At 41.0% G+C, this 16,375-nt stretch overlaps 1 protein-coding gene across 6 annotated transcripts; it reads left to right on the top strand.

Annotated features, from left to right (window-relative positions):
- Window positions 1–22: 22 nt before the first annotated feature.
- Window positions 23–16,151, top strand: LOC109640390 (sodium/hydrogen exchanger 3-like). Of its 6 annotated transcripts, none has more exons than XM_069516704.1 (16): window positions 23–935; window positions 10,605–10,907; window positions 11,116–11,276; window positions 11,653–11,731; window positions 11,825–12,002; window positions 12,087–12,307; window positions 12,385–12,587; window positions 12,693–12,782; window positions 12,863–12,933; window positions 13,017–13,146; window positions 13,235–13,380; window positions 13,955–14,078; window positions 14,174–14,347; window positions 14,850–14,904; window positions 14,987–15,076; window positions 15,160–16,151. In XM_069516704.1, exons 2-16 carry the CDS (start codon window positions 10,685–10,687, stop codon window positions 15,447–15,449), a joined length of 2,235 nt encoding a protein of 744 aa, XP_069372805.1. In that variant the 5' UTR covers window positions 23–935; window positions 10,605–10,684; the 3' UTR covers window positions 15,450–16,151. The 6 variants fall into 6 exon arrangements, with proteins under 6 accessions (XP_069372805.1, XP_069372800.1, XP_069372801.1 ...); XM_069516699.1 differs by lacking the exon at window positions 23–935 and adding an exon at window positions 4,874–5,394; XM_069516700.1 differs by lacking the exon at window positions 23–935 and adding an exon at window positions 4,886–5,394 and having other exon boundaries at window positions 13,958–14,078.
- Window positions 16,152–16,375: the final 224 nt, after the last annotated feature.

Here is a 16,375-nt window from a genome sequence, read left to right as displayed (position 1 = left end):
GAGGGAGATCGCTGTACACCTCGACGTGACGTCAGCGGGCCCTGTTCCTGGTTCACTTAATAAAAAATAAATTAAAGATCCAAGTGTCGTCTTTAGCACGAGCAGGTTCACGTGGCCGCAGACAGAAGTGATGAGAACCTGCAGTAAACGCTGTGTTCCGTTAAACCTCAGAACTCGGAATTACCCGGTCGGACGTCTCAGCCGAAGCCTATCCTTCGGTGCTAGCGTGCGTTATGAGTCATTATGAACTGGTTTGCTCCTGTGCAAACGGAATGCCAACTTCTTGGGTTATTCAGGTGTAACGTCATTCCGAGGGCCAAGCTGCTACTGTGCGGCAAAATACACTGGCCCGACCCGGCTCCAAGACGGTGGCACTGGCATGTGGAATATTTTGGCTTCATTTTTGAAGTGGATATATGTCCTCCATCTTTATTTAGAGCATATACGTTCTTACCGCATCTTTACCACATGTAAGGTCTGCATGTACGTTCCACCGTTAATTTTTCCAGGAAGTTAGTTTTAAATTAGTTTATGAAAGGTCATGATCAGAGACTGATAGTGGGACCAACGACGTTTGCTCGAGACTTGCATTTCGCGGTAGACGTGCTCGTTGTGTTGAAAAGAAAAACACACGACACAAAGAAAGGTAAAGTCTTGTATGTGATGAGAGCAGGGGAGTCTCTAGTGGCCAATCATATAACATACGGCAGAGGTTTGACAAGATCTTTGGTTTAAGATGTCTTATTTTAAACTATCAGCTTCTCAAGCAACTTAAGGTGAAGTGAATACTTTTTAAAATCTCATTTCCTCTCTTGTGTCTTGAAACAGCGTGACGGAGACAGACTCAGATTGTTTTCCCCTCGGCGATCAGCAATAATGAAAACTGAAGACGTCGCGATTGAATAGACACTCGACGTGCGGCTGAAGTCAGTGAGGTCAGAGACGTGTGAATTACTGATCCGGACCATCCCCAGCTCACAGTGATGGTTGTTATACAACTTGAGTGATATCAGATCTGTGCACATATCAAAGGTCAGCAGAGGGGATTCATGTTGAGTCAACATTTCTGTATAACATATTGAACCGTAAACTCAGAACCATCCTTCATCCAAGTTGTGACCATGCAGGTTATTTAACATCCTCTCCTCTGCAACCGGACACCATAAACACACTGAGGCTGTGACTGGTGACTTTACCTGAACGGCTACAATCAGTAGTGGGAAAAATACTGTTCTATTTGTTGTACGGAGTTACAGACGGCCTAAAGCCTAGTTTATGCTTCTGCGTCACGTCGACGCCGTAGCTACGCCGTAGCTACGGCGTAGACGCAGACCCCTACGCCGTAGCTTGACGTGCGCCTCCCAAAAATCCTAACTACGCGGACGTCGACGGGGACCGTAAGCGCTGTGATTGGTCCGCTCAGAACGTAAGTTCCGGCAGTTGCTTTTCCGGTCTTTCTTCCTCGTCGTAAAAACCAACTCCGCAAACGTTTTCTTTGTAGCTTGCGCTTCAACATTTGCAATATAAGACTCTTTGCCTCCTTCTGCCAGGATAGAAGCTTCTGTCAGCGATTAACGCAAGGATTAAAAATAAGTACAGTCATTTTGTTTTGTTTTTTCGGGATACCCAGAGTTATAGACGTATAATTCAGTTTTCTTTTAAAAAGGCCTTCAAAATGTTATTTTTCTTTTAAAATATATATATTTATATATATAAGTTAGCTCTAATATATTTCCGTAAGTGATTTTAGAAAAAACAGCAGGAAAGATCTTTTCTTCTTTAGTTCCTAACATCTTTCTGAATGTAAAATTAAATCAAAAACCTTAAAATAATTAATAATATATAATCCACTCCTCCATTTTTTCTGCATATCCAGGACCGTATCACATTTAACTAATGATTAACGATATTATTAGGTCATTATTTGTTATACTGATGGAACTGGATAAAGTGTGATAATAATAGATTTGGTAAATAATTCTTGGTCCTACCAGTTTTCATTACTACAAAATGGAGATTAATGTAAAAAGGTGAAAAATAGTTCAATTTAAATAAAAAAATTATATATAAAAATAATCATTATTAGTTCAGTGTTTGTAAGCAGTAGAGAAAATGTTGAGTTACTGTGTGAGTGTTAACATTTATTAACAAATTCAATCTTGTGATAAATGAATTAGCTTATTCTCTGGGACAAGGAATCAGGAAAATAGGTATTATTTTCTCTGAGACCGGCTCTCAATGATCTTCCGTCTGCCTGTACGCTAGACAGTTCCTCTTATGCGAGCACAATTGTGTTACTATACAAATGCACACGAGCATTGATCAGAAATGGGAAAGAATTCTAGCAAAGATCATATGCAAGTCTTCCATTACACTTCCTCTCTCTTCTGACTCATCATTCTCCTCTTTAAACTTCCCCATCACTTAACATAGAGTACATCAATGATTGTAAGACACATGAGCTTTTTAAGTCTTAAGCATCCTTGTGTGTCTTTTTGTGTGCACAGTCAGGATGACTCGTAGATAAGATCACTGAGACAGAGCGATTCATGTATATTTTTAATTATTGAACAATGTGGGGATTTTCTGACTTCACTTATTGAGTCAAATGTCCCTCATGAGTCCCCGAAGCCTCAGGTGACATCTTTGAAAAGTTCCCTTTTGTTGCTCAACAAACAGATTAAAATAGAAGAATTTCTCTTATGGAAGATGCTTTACAATCAAAGTTTATTATTTTTAGTATTAACTATTAACTTTTCCCTTAGTGCCACCATCAGGTCCAAATTCCAATTGGTCCAAAATTCGGTTTTATGTGCAACGATCTACAATTTCAGTGACACTCCAATAATCCTTGTCCGGAATTTGTGTTTGATGCTAATGCAAACAGACTAAACTCTATGACTGTGAACACTAACACTCATGCTAACATCGCTGCAGTCTTCGTAAATAATTCGTTAATGAAATAATACAAATATTTTTTTATTTAGTGTCAGTTGCATGATTGTTTCAGTTTTAAGACCAAATCACGTTGATTTATGAGACTCGCATAATATGCAGCTCTGAAAGTATCACGGTGTCGTCTTTCTTTTATTTATACAAATCCCTCATCTCGTGAAGGCTTGTCTGATCTAGTTCCTTCCAGTGAGCATGTTGATGACTAACCTCGAAGCCTCAGCTCTGTGTTGACGGCTGACCCTTTGATTACTACTGACTTTAGATACCAGTGTTAAACCCTTTCTTAAGCCGGGGGAACAATCGATGCCGCCAGTTTAGTCATAAATTGTCAACAGAGGAGCTGTGAACACAAACTGAAAGAGAACGCCGGGGTGGTACCGACTTTTAAAGCTGCTTTCAGACATGCACTGCACTCCGGACACGTTCCTGAACAAAGCTCTCATTTGGCAAACTCCCTGACTCTCCGATGTGTCTTAATAACTACAGCACTAGATACCAAGAGTATTGAGTTCTTGATAATCAGTGGATTTGCACATTTTGAGATGTGTGACAAGTTAACCTTTATTCGTACTTTCAATTCTGTTGACTCAGGGTGGTGTGAATATGTGAGTTTATTTGAGCTATATCTTTTATATACATATTTTGCTTACAGTCCCATACTATTTGTTTTACATCTATGGATTGTTGTTTCTTATAATGTATATTTGTAGTGAGGGCGTCCTTGACAAAAAGAAAGTAAGGTCTCAGTGGCCTTTCCCTGTGTAAATAAAGTTTTTTTTTTAAAGTTGCTTTGGCTAAATCTAAATGCATTAGATTTATTTAGTTCATATTTGTTGAACTAAATAAATAAAAAAAAGAAAGTAGAAGATCAAAGAAGAAGTGAATTGTGCAAAAATACAGAACTTTTTTGAGAATAATTTGCAATTTTAATTTTAATTATTACTTTTATTTAAGTTAAAAAATCTGCAGATCTCAAAATTTCAATATCCTCATTAAATAAAGTTCCTTCTCTGTCGGAATGACTGTTTAAATTGTAACTAAAGAGATCTTGATTAACAACTCTTGGAAAAAAAGGAACATCGCGTCCAAACTAGGGTTCATTTACAAGACTCTGTCACCTAAACACACATGTATCGTGGCAATGAAGGCTCAACACAGTTTTTGTTGTGCAGCGTGCAGGGCAGAGGATGTTGGGGGTACAAGCACTGCGTTCCAATAAGGGAGACAAATGGGTCAAACTGCCTTCCTGTCCTCACACGTACTGTGTACATGCATGTAAAAAACATCAGTTTGTCTTTTCTTATTTAGCCAAGAAATAATACATTTCTGGATAGTGGGAGGAAGTGGATTTTATGGTGTGAATGGGCGAGTATGGCTTTATCTGTGAAGTATTTTAAGTAGATGGCGGGAGCAGGAAAGGTTTATTAAATTACTGCCCAATTACGGAAGCATTGATTTCCCCCTCTCACATTTTTTTAACATCAGGTGTTATCTCACTAGAGAATTTTTTTAAATTGTTTAAACATCTCACAACCTGTAAGATTTGACCCCTTAGAGGGTTTTGTCAACCATTAATCTCATGTACAGGTACAAAAGGTGGAATTTTGATTGTGAAAGTCGTTACCTTTATCACCTTCATCCAAGCTCGTATCAAGTAATAGTATATGTGATAGCAGCAATACCCCAGAAGAGCTTGTATGAGTAAGCGCTTCTAGAGAAAGGATATTTTGTGATTCACTTCACATAAGAGGTAATTATATCGGTGAAAACAAGCTTGTAAAACATTCAAAGAAAGGACAAGAGCATCATTAATCTTAATCAAATCATCCATTGAGTAAAGTGGCCAAACTAGCTGGGCTGGGTACAAAGTGGGAGGTGACAGGGAAGCCTCAGGATGGGCTGAGCTTCACCTTCTGTCAAAAGAGAGGAGCGCAGAGAGGAGAGCCAGGGAAAGATGTAAGAACAGAGTGAGAGGGTGAAAGAGACCTGAGAGCGAAGGAGGAGACGCAGGAGATGAATGAATGAGAGACTTGCCCACAACCCGAGCACTTGAGTCAACATAAATTACACTTGCCCAAGAGTTTGTGAAACGTTCTCCGACAAACATGGCTTCTACCTGGAGATTTGCACTGTTTCTGTCCGTGTTGCTGCTGGTGTCCAGAGGTCCGAGCCTGGCCAATGAGGAGGCAGGGACAACGGAGCCCAGCAGTGGTCATGAGGACACCTCAAGCTCAAGTCCGGCCTCGGGGCACGACACAGAATCAGGCCATGACACAACCGGAGACGCTGGTCATGGAGACACTGGTCACGGAGACACTGGTGATGGTCACGGCGGGGGGCCCATCACCACCCTGCCAATTGTGACCTGGAGGTGGCACCATGTCTCCACCCCGTACCTGGTGGCTCTGTGGATCCTGGTCAGCTGGCTCTGCAAAATCAGTGAGTTCCACCAAGTCCGGTCCACGGAGAGCTGATGGGTCCTGACTTTATCGTATTTCAAAAAAACCTGAAACAAACATATTTCAGTGCCTTAGAGAGACATTTGAAAAGAAGCTTATGTTTGCTTTAATGTGGGAATAGTGCAGGGCTGTTAAAACAATTTATAATATTGAATAATCTGGTTAAATTACAAAGAAATAGTGAAAACTAACCTCCAACAGCTCAGCCTCAGATGTCGTGTTCTGACCACGAGTCCAGATATTCACTTTACCATCATGCAGAATAATGTGAAGCGTGAGTTTCTCTCATTAGAAAAGATTTGGAGCAGGATCTGATTGATTAGGACGTTTGTCAGTGAGCAGAGTGCAGGACTGTCAAGGTGAAGTTTCATTTATCCTCATGTTTCCCAACCTTCTTCTAATACGTAGGGGTTTGATTACCACCGATCCATTCATGTCTGAGGTGGCTTTGATAAAAACCGACACCCAGAGTCAAGCTGCATGTCTCAAGTTGAAAAGCTGTGATCGGACCTGGACTAAACCCACTTGTGAAACACTGGATTCAACAGTTTGACCTCTGTTATGCTTCACACCTGACGAGGCCTCGGTTCTTCCCTCGTCCTGTTGTGATCACAGAAAATTGTCATGAGCATTTTGTGTGTACACAACAGGCGAGAATAGGCAATGTGGACAATGTAAATGAATGAGCGTCCTCTAATGTGTGCGTGCATGTGTTTGTATACACCTCCTCGGACATAAATAGGGGACAATGGTTTTCTGTATAAGATGCAGGAAAATCCGTGAAAACAGACACAGCCTGCTGACTTCTTTATTTGTCTGCAAGTAGCTACAGTAGATGTTTTAATGTCAGTGTCTGTTTTGTCTATGTACGCTGAAAATGTTACAGTAGTGTTTTGTAACAAAGTTAAGTGATTATGAGTGAAAACAGAGAAATGTGTAATTGATGTTTTAGCAGCTGATTCTGAAGACACAGACACGTTTCCTTCGAGTTTTCGTGGAAACAAATGTCCACAAATTAAATTCTGTGGTCAAACACTGTAAAATACATTGTTAAAGTTTAAATCACACTTTATTCATAAAGCTCCTTTCATGCAAACTTGCAATACACGGAGCCAAACAATACATTTGAAATACGACAATAGAATTAAAATAAATTAAATGACTTAAATTTAAATAAAATAAAGCATATAGATCAAAATGATTAAAAGAACTTCAAGCTAAAGAGGTCGGTAAAGTTTCCTTTAAAAGTGTTTTTTACTGGTTGTCCTCGGTTCCTTTGGCACTGACAAGGATCATAGAAACCAAGTGCCACATACCAGAAGTGCAAATGTAGTTATTTATAAAATATTTCTTGGATTAAAATAGATTACAAAAGACCGCAGAGGAAACCGCAGGTCTCACCTTTCAACAATAAAACCACAGTTCCCCTAACCCCCACCGTTGCTCAATCAATTTTAGAGTTTGCACTTGGAATCACTTAAACTTTAGAAATACCAAAAGCTGTAAGGAGGTAAATATTAGCACGAGAAACTCTGAAGTGTCACCACTAAGTCTGCTGTTTTATGATGGGATCAAACTTTTATAGATGTGAAAACAATGGGTGGGATAAACCTTTGATCGCTCGCTGCTGTGAATTTCAGTGGACTGCTGAGAAGTCTCATACACGAACCAACACATTATTAATGTTATCGCTACACTCACTCATCGTGGGTTTGTAAAGCGCAGACAATGGCACCAGTTGATCTTATTTCCTCTTTGTAGACGTACAATGCTTCTTTTATCAGTCAGGACCCTCTGCGTGGGCTTGTTGTACCGTTAGTTTGGATAATGTGCACTATACTGCATTAGAATTAACCATATATATTTGTAATTATATATGATAGGTCACTTTATTTTATTTCTAGTTGCCTTAACAACAGCTTAAAATGAGCCTGTTCAGCTAGGTGTGGCTCATTGAATGTGTTTTGTCTGTTGATCAATGAATATTATCAAATTTAACAAATTTAACTTCATGTCTCAGAATGATATAATACACACACACACACACACACATATATATATATATAATATAATAATTTAACTTCTTAAGCATTTGTGTGTGAGGTCAGAGATGAGACACTTAATTGACACAACAAACCATGACACAACAACCTTTAACTGTAACTACCGTACCTCCCCGTCTTAGAATAACCTCTGTCTGACTTCTCTGTGAAGTTGACCTGTCTTTGGAGCATGCACTGAGCTGTGGCCATTTCTGAATGAATAAAAAGTTACAGTTAAAGTGCAGCCTCCGTTAAGCAGGCTGTATTAGGTCATTAGTTAATAAGGTTATTGCTTGACGGAGCAGCTAAATGTTCCTATAATTATGATTTACAGCGTTTAAAACCAACAAGACTGAAGATATTCTGCAACTGGATGAACAAACGTGAACTTATTCCAACTCCAAAGTTTAATACATAACCTAATCCAACAGTTTTTAAGTTGCTCTTAGCAGATGCACAGACGGGCACCTGTGTGAGAGCTAATCATCAAACCAGTTCATCATCGCCAATGAGGCTATTGTCCCTTGTCTTGCTCAAACAGGACGGGACAGTTGGCCAAAGAAAACATCCAGTCATCACGCAGCAACTGAATCAACGTTTATGGGAATTCACAGTGTGGGTTAATATAACTTCACTGTGGGGAGATGCTTGTGTCATCAATCAATGCACAGTCTTATTGTAGAGTATTTAAATGATAAGGCTGCTGTTGCTCTTTAGTTTTCTTATTGTCGATGAATGAAAAGATCAAAAATGTTTTTCCGTTTCTTTCCACAATTAATCAGGCCTGAGCCCATTTGTAAAATACAGGTGATGAATATAATAATAAACAACAAGAATAAATGTTATTTAAATAGCACATTTAAGTCCAATGTGCTTTCCAAGTGGAAAAAAGTTTAGAAATTAGAAACTCATGAAACCTCCCTTGTAGGGTTGTACACATTTTGGAACATGAGCAAATATATAAAACAGCATGATGACACATAGATAATAATAAATGAATGTTCAAGCAACATTTAAACGTGCACGTGGAATTTACTTTGTGATTTATTATTGGTTTTGGTCTTTTTGTGGCATTTGTTGACTTCAAAGCATAAAACATCACCAGACTTTACCTTTAAAACTGTGTCACACAAAATCTCAGGACAAAACAAAGAGATAATCTTATTGACTGAGTCATAGCTGTGTCATATGTTAATGGAGGCTTTTTTCAAGCCTGGAATAAATTCCCAGTCTGATGTGACTGATTTGGATTTTGAGTGAGAGTGTGAGGGGAGTCTTTAACCAAGATTGAGTAACGTCAGCGTCAATCATTGCTGAGCACAAAGCCTGGAGATGAAGCCAGGGGAAATATTCCTCAACACATGCACAGGTATATTTGTTCAGCAGCTATCGAATGACCAGATGACCCATCTCACACACACAAATGCGTTAGACACCGGAAAGCACAACAAAGCAATGACTGGTGAGTGTTTCAAACGTGACTGAATAACTGGAGACATTTCCCAATCATCCGTTACTTCCCCCATTTAAACTGCAACCTAAAGACACACTCACACTCACACAAACACACACACACACAGAGGAGATACTGTACATATAAAAGGCTGAGTCCGGCGTCCTGCACGCTACTATATTCACTGCACCGCTGCTGACCTCAGCCTGTGGGAGGAGCGAGGACACAAAGATACAGACTGGGATGGAGAGATGAATCAGAAATAAGAGGGTAGTGAAAAGATCAAAAGCAACGTGCATCAGAGGTGGTACAAGCAAAGACAGAGGAACCTTTTTTTTGGAGTGAGACGGATTTACTTGATCAAATGCGACGCTGTGGATATGTGCGTCTGCTGCTGTTGGGGTCGGTGCTGCTGGCGTGGCCCGTCTCAGGCGCGAAGGACGAATCTGTGCTGACACATGGAGAACCTCCCCTCAGGCCTTCGGAGCCCAAAACGAACTCGAATGGGACCGACCATGGTCACGGCTCCGTCACCACAGTGCCCATCGTGACCTTTAAGTGGCACCATGTGGAGGCCCCCTATCTGATTGCGTTGTGGATATTGGTGGCTGGTTTGGCTAAGTTGGGTACGTAAATGAAATGTGCCAGGAAAGAGTTTTTCTCAGTGATGTAGTCTGGCAGATGTAGATCGCAGGTGAATGAAGGTCCCACAGTGAAGCGTCTGCCTGTTGGAGGCAATGACAGGAGGCAGCTGTGGCTCAGGAGGAAAAGAGGGTCGGCACCTAAGTGGTTGGTGGTTCAATCCTCAGCACATTTAGTCTTTGGGCACATAACTAAAACTATTTCAACTCTGTTGCATATTGTTATGTTCAGTCATAGAAAGAAGCTTATTGCGAGGACAGAGTTTTACAAAGTATATTTGGGAATAAACTGCCCAGTCTCAAGTCTCTACATGAAATTTTGTGCAGGGGTGAAGTGTGACCCAAAGACCCACACTTTAAATTTTAGTGCGGAGTCTTTTTTCACTTTCTTTAACATTTTGAGATGGGACATTTATTGAGGTATGTCCTCTACTGAGTGACATTTTAGTTTGCTTTTCCAATAGCAGCCTTTCTTGCAGGTCCAAATAACCCGGACTGTCGGAGCTAACACATTTGTTCGACTTCCATGAATGCACAAAGATAAATTCAGCCCTGAAATTCTGTATAACAGACCAGCGTTTCCTCTACTTAATCTTCAACTACTTTCCAATGGCATATATCATTAGGATAAATGTCTAAACCTCTGTGGGCCTGGAGAAAGAAATCAACATTTATTATTAAATGGGCCTATTGCCATGGATCAGTGGGTTTTTATTATTAAATAAGCTTTAGTGACACTTTCTCGGGCCATTAAGTCAAGAGGCCTCAAGATTTGTGAACCTTTCCGGACACTGCCATGGTTAATCATATTCCCGAACGAAAAAGTGACACCGCCTCAGCCAAGTGCATCAGTTGATCATTTGCAAGTTTTGCAACCTCTCAAGTTTTAGATTTATGGTTTAGTTTCAACTCAGTGACCAAAACCTGCTGGTCCAACTCCAAAATCTGAAGAGGGGTTTGGCAATTTATTGGTTTATGGTTCCTGTGTGGAAACCCACATTACATTTAGGACAACTTATCTTTGTCCTTTTTGTCTTTTCCTTTCTCTTCTCAGTCATCGAGGCCAACCACCATGTGACCAGCGTGATCCCAGAGAGCGCCCTGCTCATCTGCTTCGGCTTCATCCTGGGTGGGATGATTTGGGGCGCCGACAAGGTGCAGACGTTCAAGCTCACCCCAACGGTCTTCTTCTTATACCTGCTGCCTCAAGTCATCCTGGACGCGGGCTACGCCATGCCCAACAAGCTCTTCTTCAGCAACCTGGGGGCCATCCTGATCTACGCCATCATCGGGACCTGCTGGAACGCCGCCAGCGTGGGGCTGTCGCTGTGGGGGTGTCACAAGGGAGGAGCCATGGGTGAGACTTTCTCTTTATTTCATGTCGACAGCTGCAGCATCTCAGGCCCTCCTCCATTGGGGTCCTCAAGGGGGAAGTAGCAGCCATTCATAGAGAAGTGGAAATTAGGGCTATTGGATCACTGCAGAAAGCTGCCGGCTTTATTTTACATGACTTTGTTTATTCACTTTACTTCTTACAAAAATCCCCTGGGCTTCCTCTGCTGCAGGTGATCTTGACATCGGCCTGTTGCAGTATCTTCTTTTCGGCAGTCTGATCGCCGCCGTGGACCCCGTGGCCGTCATTGCCGTGTTTGAGCAAGTCCACGTCAATGAGGTCCTCTTCATCATGGTGTTTGGAGAGTCGCTCCTCAACGACGGCGTGACAGTGGTTCGTATGCAACAATGAGGCTTTACCTCAGGTGACCTAAGAAGCAGAACAGCCTGAGTCGCTGACACATCGATCACAGGACAAACAAAGCACAGCTACAAGACGTGAAGTGTAACTGAGGTCTTTCCTGAACTTCTGTCAATCTGCTCTTTGAGGCGGTTGATCTAGAAATAAAGTTTGCTTAGCTTATATATGTAAATAAGAACGTGTCACTTTGAAGTTTCCACATCTTTCAAACACTCTGACCTGATCATCAGAGACAGAACAAATCTGCACCTGGATAAAAATAAAAAAAGTGAAATAACTTTTAAACAAAAGCCGTAGATATGAGATCTCTACATCTGCAGAACTCACTTTCTTCTGCTTCTTCTTTCAGGTGCTCTTCAATGTATTTGATGCATTTGTGTCACTGGGAGGATCCCAGATCGATGCTGTGGAGATCATTAAAGGGATAGGTGAGATGTGGCTCGGTGGACACGGCTGGTTTAACAGATGCTGTATGGGCACGCATAAAATCCAAGTTGTTCTTTTTTTGTGTCTCTGTTCAGTTTCCTTCTTTGTGGTGGCGTTTGGAGGTTCCCTCATGGGCTTTGTGTTCGGCCTGCTGATCTCTCTTCTGACCAGATGGACTAAAAACATCCAGATCATCGAGCCGGGCTTCGTCTTTATCCTGGGATACCTCTCCTACCTGACCGCTGAGATGCTCTCCTTGTCTGCCATCCTCTCGTTAGTATTTCATGAAAAATACTACTACTTTGTTTCATGAATTCTGCTTGAATTGAATTATAACGTTTGTGTTTTTGTCCACAGGATCGTCTTCTGTGGTATTTGCTGCCAGAAGTACATCAATGCAAACATGGACGAGAGGTCCGTCGAAACGGTCAGATATACCATGAAGGTTCTGGCCAACGGATCAGAAACCATCATCTTCGTCTTCCTCGGCATCTCGGCCATCGACAAGGAAATCTGGGTGTGGAACACCGGCTTCATCCTCCTCACGCTCCTCTTCATCTTTGTGTACAGAATAATTGGTGAGATTTTTCTCTTCTGCTGTCACGTTTGAGAAGAAACTATTACTCAATCTGAAAACTGTGTGTGTGCACTACAGGTGTCTTTTTCCTCACCTGGATCCTGAACAAGTTCAGGCTGGTCCCCGTAGGGTTCATCGATCAGGTGATTATGAGCTACGGTGGCCTGCGAGGGGCTGTGGCGTACGGCCTGGCTGTGATGCTGGACGAGAGCAAGATAAAGGAGAAGAATCTGATGATAAGCACCACTCTCATTGTTGTCTACTTCACTGTCATTCTTCAGGTGACCGCTCTTGTTTTTTAGCCACAACAGAATGTAAGAACACTTGTTTTGTTTTTTGTGCAGCGTCATTTCACATACTCATGCTGGAAACTCTTTCTTCTGCAGGGAATCACCATGAAACCTCTGGTCACATGGCTGAAAGTAAAGAGAGCTAAAGTATCTGAGCTCACACTCATAGAAAAAGTGCAGAACAAGGTAAAACTCAAAATGTTCTCATTTCACCTTTTATAGTTTCCTGTGTAATAATTCAAGTCTTTCTCTCTCTGTTGATTTAGGTGTTTGATCACTTGCTCATTGCCATAGAAGACATCTCTGGACAAATTGGACACAACTACATGAGGGACAAGTGCGTAAAGACGCCTTAAATGATTTAACAGGAAAATGTCTCGATTGTATGTTTGTAAGATTGTTCGTTCTTTTGTTGTGAAGGTGGAAACATTTTGAGGACAAGTGGATGACGGGGCTGCTGATGAAGCCATCGGCGAGGAAGAACCGCGACCACGTGTTCAGCGTCTTCCATCAGCTGAACCTCAAGGACGCCATGAGCTATGTGGCCGAGGTGAGGACCACGTGCACATTAAAGGTCACAGCTGTAGGATGAGGTGCAGGAGTGTTAAAGGAAGTGATCTCTCGTCCTGTTGGTGCAGGGTGAGCGCAGAGGCTCTCTGGAGTTTGTCCGCAATGAAAGAGCATCCGTGGACTTCAAGAAAAAGTTTGGTGACGAGTTCTCAGAGGTGATGCCTGACATCATGGCCGACATGACGGAAGATCACAGCAGTGTGTCTGACGTGAGGTGAGCAAACACTTTAACCTCATTCCCAACAGTCACTGAAGAACTGAGAGGTTGTTGACATGACTGTGTGTGAACAAACTCTTTTACCGACCTGTTAGAGTTCATACCTCCACCAAGGTCCCACAGTCTCCTTATGAAACCACATTTAAATCCACCAGATCCAGATTTTTATTTGGATCTGCACCAAATTGCATACATTTGTTTTCCTCATGATCCATTAAAATATTAAAGAAAGTGAAAAAACCTTTCTTTATCCTCCACTATGTCCAGTTCCAACCCAAAATGTAACGGGTTCTTTCCTCTGTCGTGATCAGTTGTGTAATTATACTGAAAAACCAACTGACAGGGACAAAACAAAACTTTGTTACTGGAGGTTTCATTCCAATGCTGAAATTAAAAAATAAATGTATTTAAAGATACAGATAACAAAAGCATATCAACTATTCACAGCCTGGAAACTAGATCCTACTGCCACCTGGTGACCTCAAGCAGTCGCAGCATTTTTTCTTGCATCATTTCTTTTTTGTCTAATTTTGCTGTGAACTGTGACTGACATGATGTGTTCTCCCTGTAGAAGAGACCCTGTGCCATCAGTGAGCCTGGATATGCACGAGCAGACTATGAAGGGAATGAGAGAAACTGAGGGCATCAACTCTCATCACCTGCTGCAACAGCATCTGTACAAAGGCAGGAAACAGGTGAACACATTATCATTACAAGTGTCCGAATCAAATCCTCAGATCGTCCTCCCTGACTCTCACTCTGCTCGTCTCTTGTTTTTTTTGCTTTGCAGCACAGACACAGGTACAGCCGGAGCCATTTTAACGTCAATGAGGATGAAAACGAGGTGCAGGAAATCTTCCAGAGGACAATGAGGAGTCGTCTGGAGTCCTTCAAGTCTGCAAAGATGGGCGTCGCTCCACCAAAGAAGATAACTAAGCACAAACAGAAAGAACAGCAGCAAAAGGTCAGAGTTCCTTAGATAATGTTTAACATTTATATGGATGTGTATTTAGAAGCCGCACCTCAGTGTTTCATTTTCAATGATTCAGAATAATTTTTCTGATAAGATAGAAACTAACCTTTTACCTTTCGTATTTAATATATTTAGAACATTATTTAGAAACATATATTTAAGTAAAGTGTATTTAATTGGTTTGTTATCTATTATAAGTCGATATCTGGTTGCTATAAATATTTACTTTATTTTAAACTTGTTAAATCCATTCGAGTAGGAATACATGATCAAATATTTTATATTTAATACAAAACAATTAATATATAAAATGTATTAAAATATTTATTTATTTTTACTATATTTCAATGTATTTAATATTTTAACATTTCAATGTAGATATTTATATTGGTATGATGGTTAAATCATGTTCTTATTTAAATTTTTTCTTAGTTTTAAGATGTAATTTACAAACTCTGTGTTCTTTTTTCTTTCTCTTTATCTCAATCTGCAGATGTCGAATGGAAAAACACCGGACAAAGGTAAAAGCTACCAGTCAGGAGATGAAGGTTTGTATGTTTGCATGTTTGAGTTTTATTCAACTAAAAAAGTTCTTCTTGAAAAGTTTTTTGTTCCCTTTTTCTTTTCTAGATTTTGAGTTCTCCTCAGAGGGAGACAGGGCCTCTGGCTACAACGCATCTGGAGATTCATTCCCCATGAGGGTCACCTACAGAGCAGGAGGTAAAATACATCTGTCACCTTGTTGATGTTATGTTAAACCTTCAAATCCTGTCAGCACTAAGACACTTTTATCTTTCATCCAGCTGGAATCGAGAACCCGGCCTTCATGCCGGACATAGACTCCATGTCCACGGTGCAGATCCCCCCGTGGCTGGCGGAGGCCGAGCACGACAGCAGCACGGTGGCCCCTTCGCAGAGAGCCCAGGTGAGGCTGCCGTGGACCCCCAGCAACCTGCGGCGCCTGGCTCCTCTTCGCACCAGCAGCCGCTCCACTGACTCCTTCATGCTTGCCGACACTCCTGTCAGACAGCAGATGGACAACCTGCCGCCACCTCCACCTCCTCCTTATGAAGAAGACGATGTCCAAATGTAGCAGGGTCCTGACCCCCTCCTCTTCTCCTGCCAAAGACACAATCTAACCTCAGACTTTGCACCTTCTACTCTCAAACAATTGACTAGGGAATGTTTTCTTTTCTGTGTCAATCGTTTAATCTTCACTTTCACAATCCCATGACCTCTGTGCTCCGCTCTTGTTGCTCTAACGTCACCCTTCGCTGAGCAGAGGGAAGCTGCAGGTGAAGCGAGGGAGCCTGTGTGCACGGTGGCATGTTGTTGAACAGTCACGTTGTATTTTAATATCATAAATCAGTCCTTAAGAAAAACTGTTAAAACTGAACGTGATGCAAAAACCTTTATCAAGCACTGTAGATATTTATACATTATGTTGTTTATACACTTCATTCAAATGGGGTTTTAATTAGATATAAAATCAGTTTTAACTCTATAATCTGAATGTTTTTTTTGTGTTTCCTTGTGCATCTCAGAACAGAACTCGAATATTAAACTTGAAGAAAGAGACCAATGTAAAAATGTGACTTATATGATAAAGATATATATATATTTATTCACAAAAGTTCCAGTTTGTAACGTGTCCTAAATCTCAAATCTGTGCAGGTGTCAACATTTTATGTACTTTAAACCGACCAGGCATTGTAATCATGGATTTAGCAATAAAAAAATAAAGTCAATATGTGACCATGAAATCAGTTTGATTGCAGCTGATAAAACAATTAAATTGCATTGATTTATTTCTTAATCTCCTAATGAGTAGTAGCCTTAATATAGACCAGGAGAGAAACTGGTTGACACTGAATTAAATCTTTAAATAGGTCACTTTTTCCACTTGTATATATATGGTTTGATATCCATCCACCCATTATCTATACTGCTTAACCTTATATGGCAAATAGTTTCTGATCGAGTTACCCTTTTGAAAGAAACTGGGATTGTAAACGAAAT

Source organism: Paralichthys olivaceus, chromosome 20 (genome assembly GCF_024713975.1).
Source record: "Paralichthys olivaceus isolate ysfri-2021 chromosome 20, ASM2471397v2, whole genome shotgun sequence".
Taxonomy (NCBI): Eukaryota; Metazoa; Chordata; class Actinopteri; order Pleuronectiformes; family Paralichthyidae; genus Paralichthys; species Paralichthys olivaceus.
This window is presented reverse-complemented; position numbering and strand designations above follow the sequence as displayed.

Bases quoted from the DNA above. Each gene is read 5' to 3' on its own strand.
- LOC109640390 (XM_069516699.1), top strand. From the start codon at position 5,061: ATGGCTTCTACCTGGAGATTTGCACTGTTTCTGTCCGTGTTGCTGCTG. The intron at 10,908-11,115 runs GTGAGACTTTCT...CCTCTGCTGCAG, and splicing joins TCACAAGGGAGGAGCCATGG to GTGATCTTGACATCGGCCTG. The intron at 14,348-14,849 runs GTCAGAGTTCCT...CTCAATCTGCAG, and splicing joins AGAAAGAACAGCAGCAAAAG to ATGTCGAATGGAAAAACACC.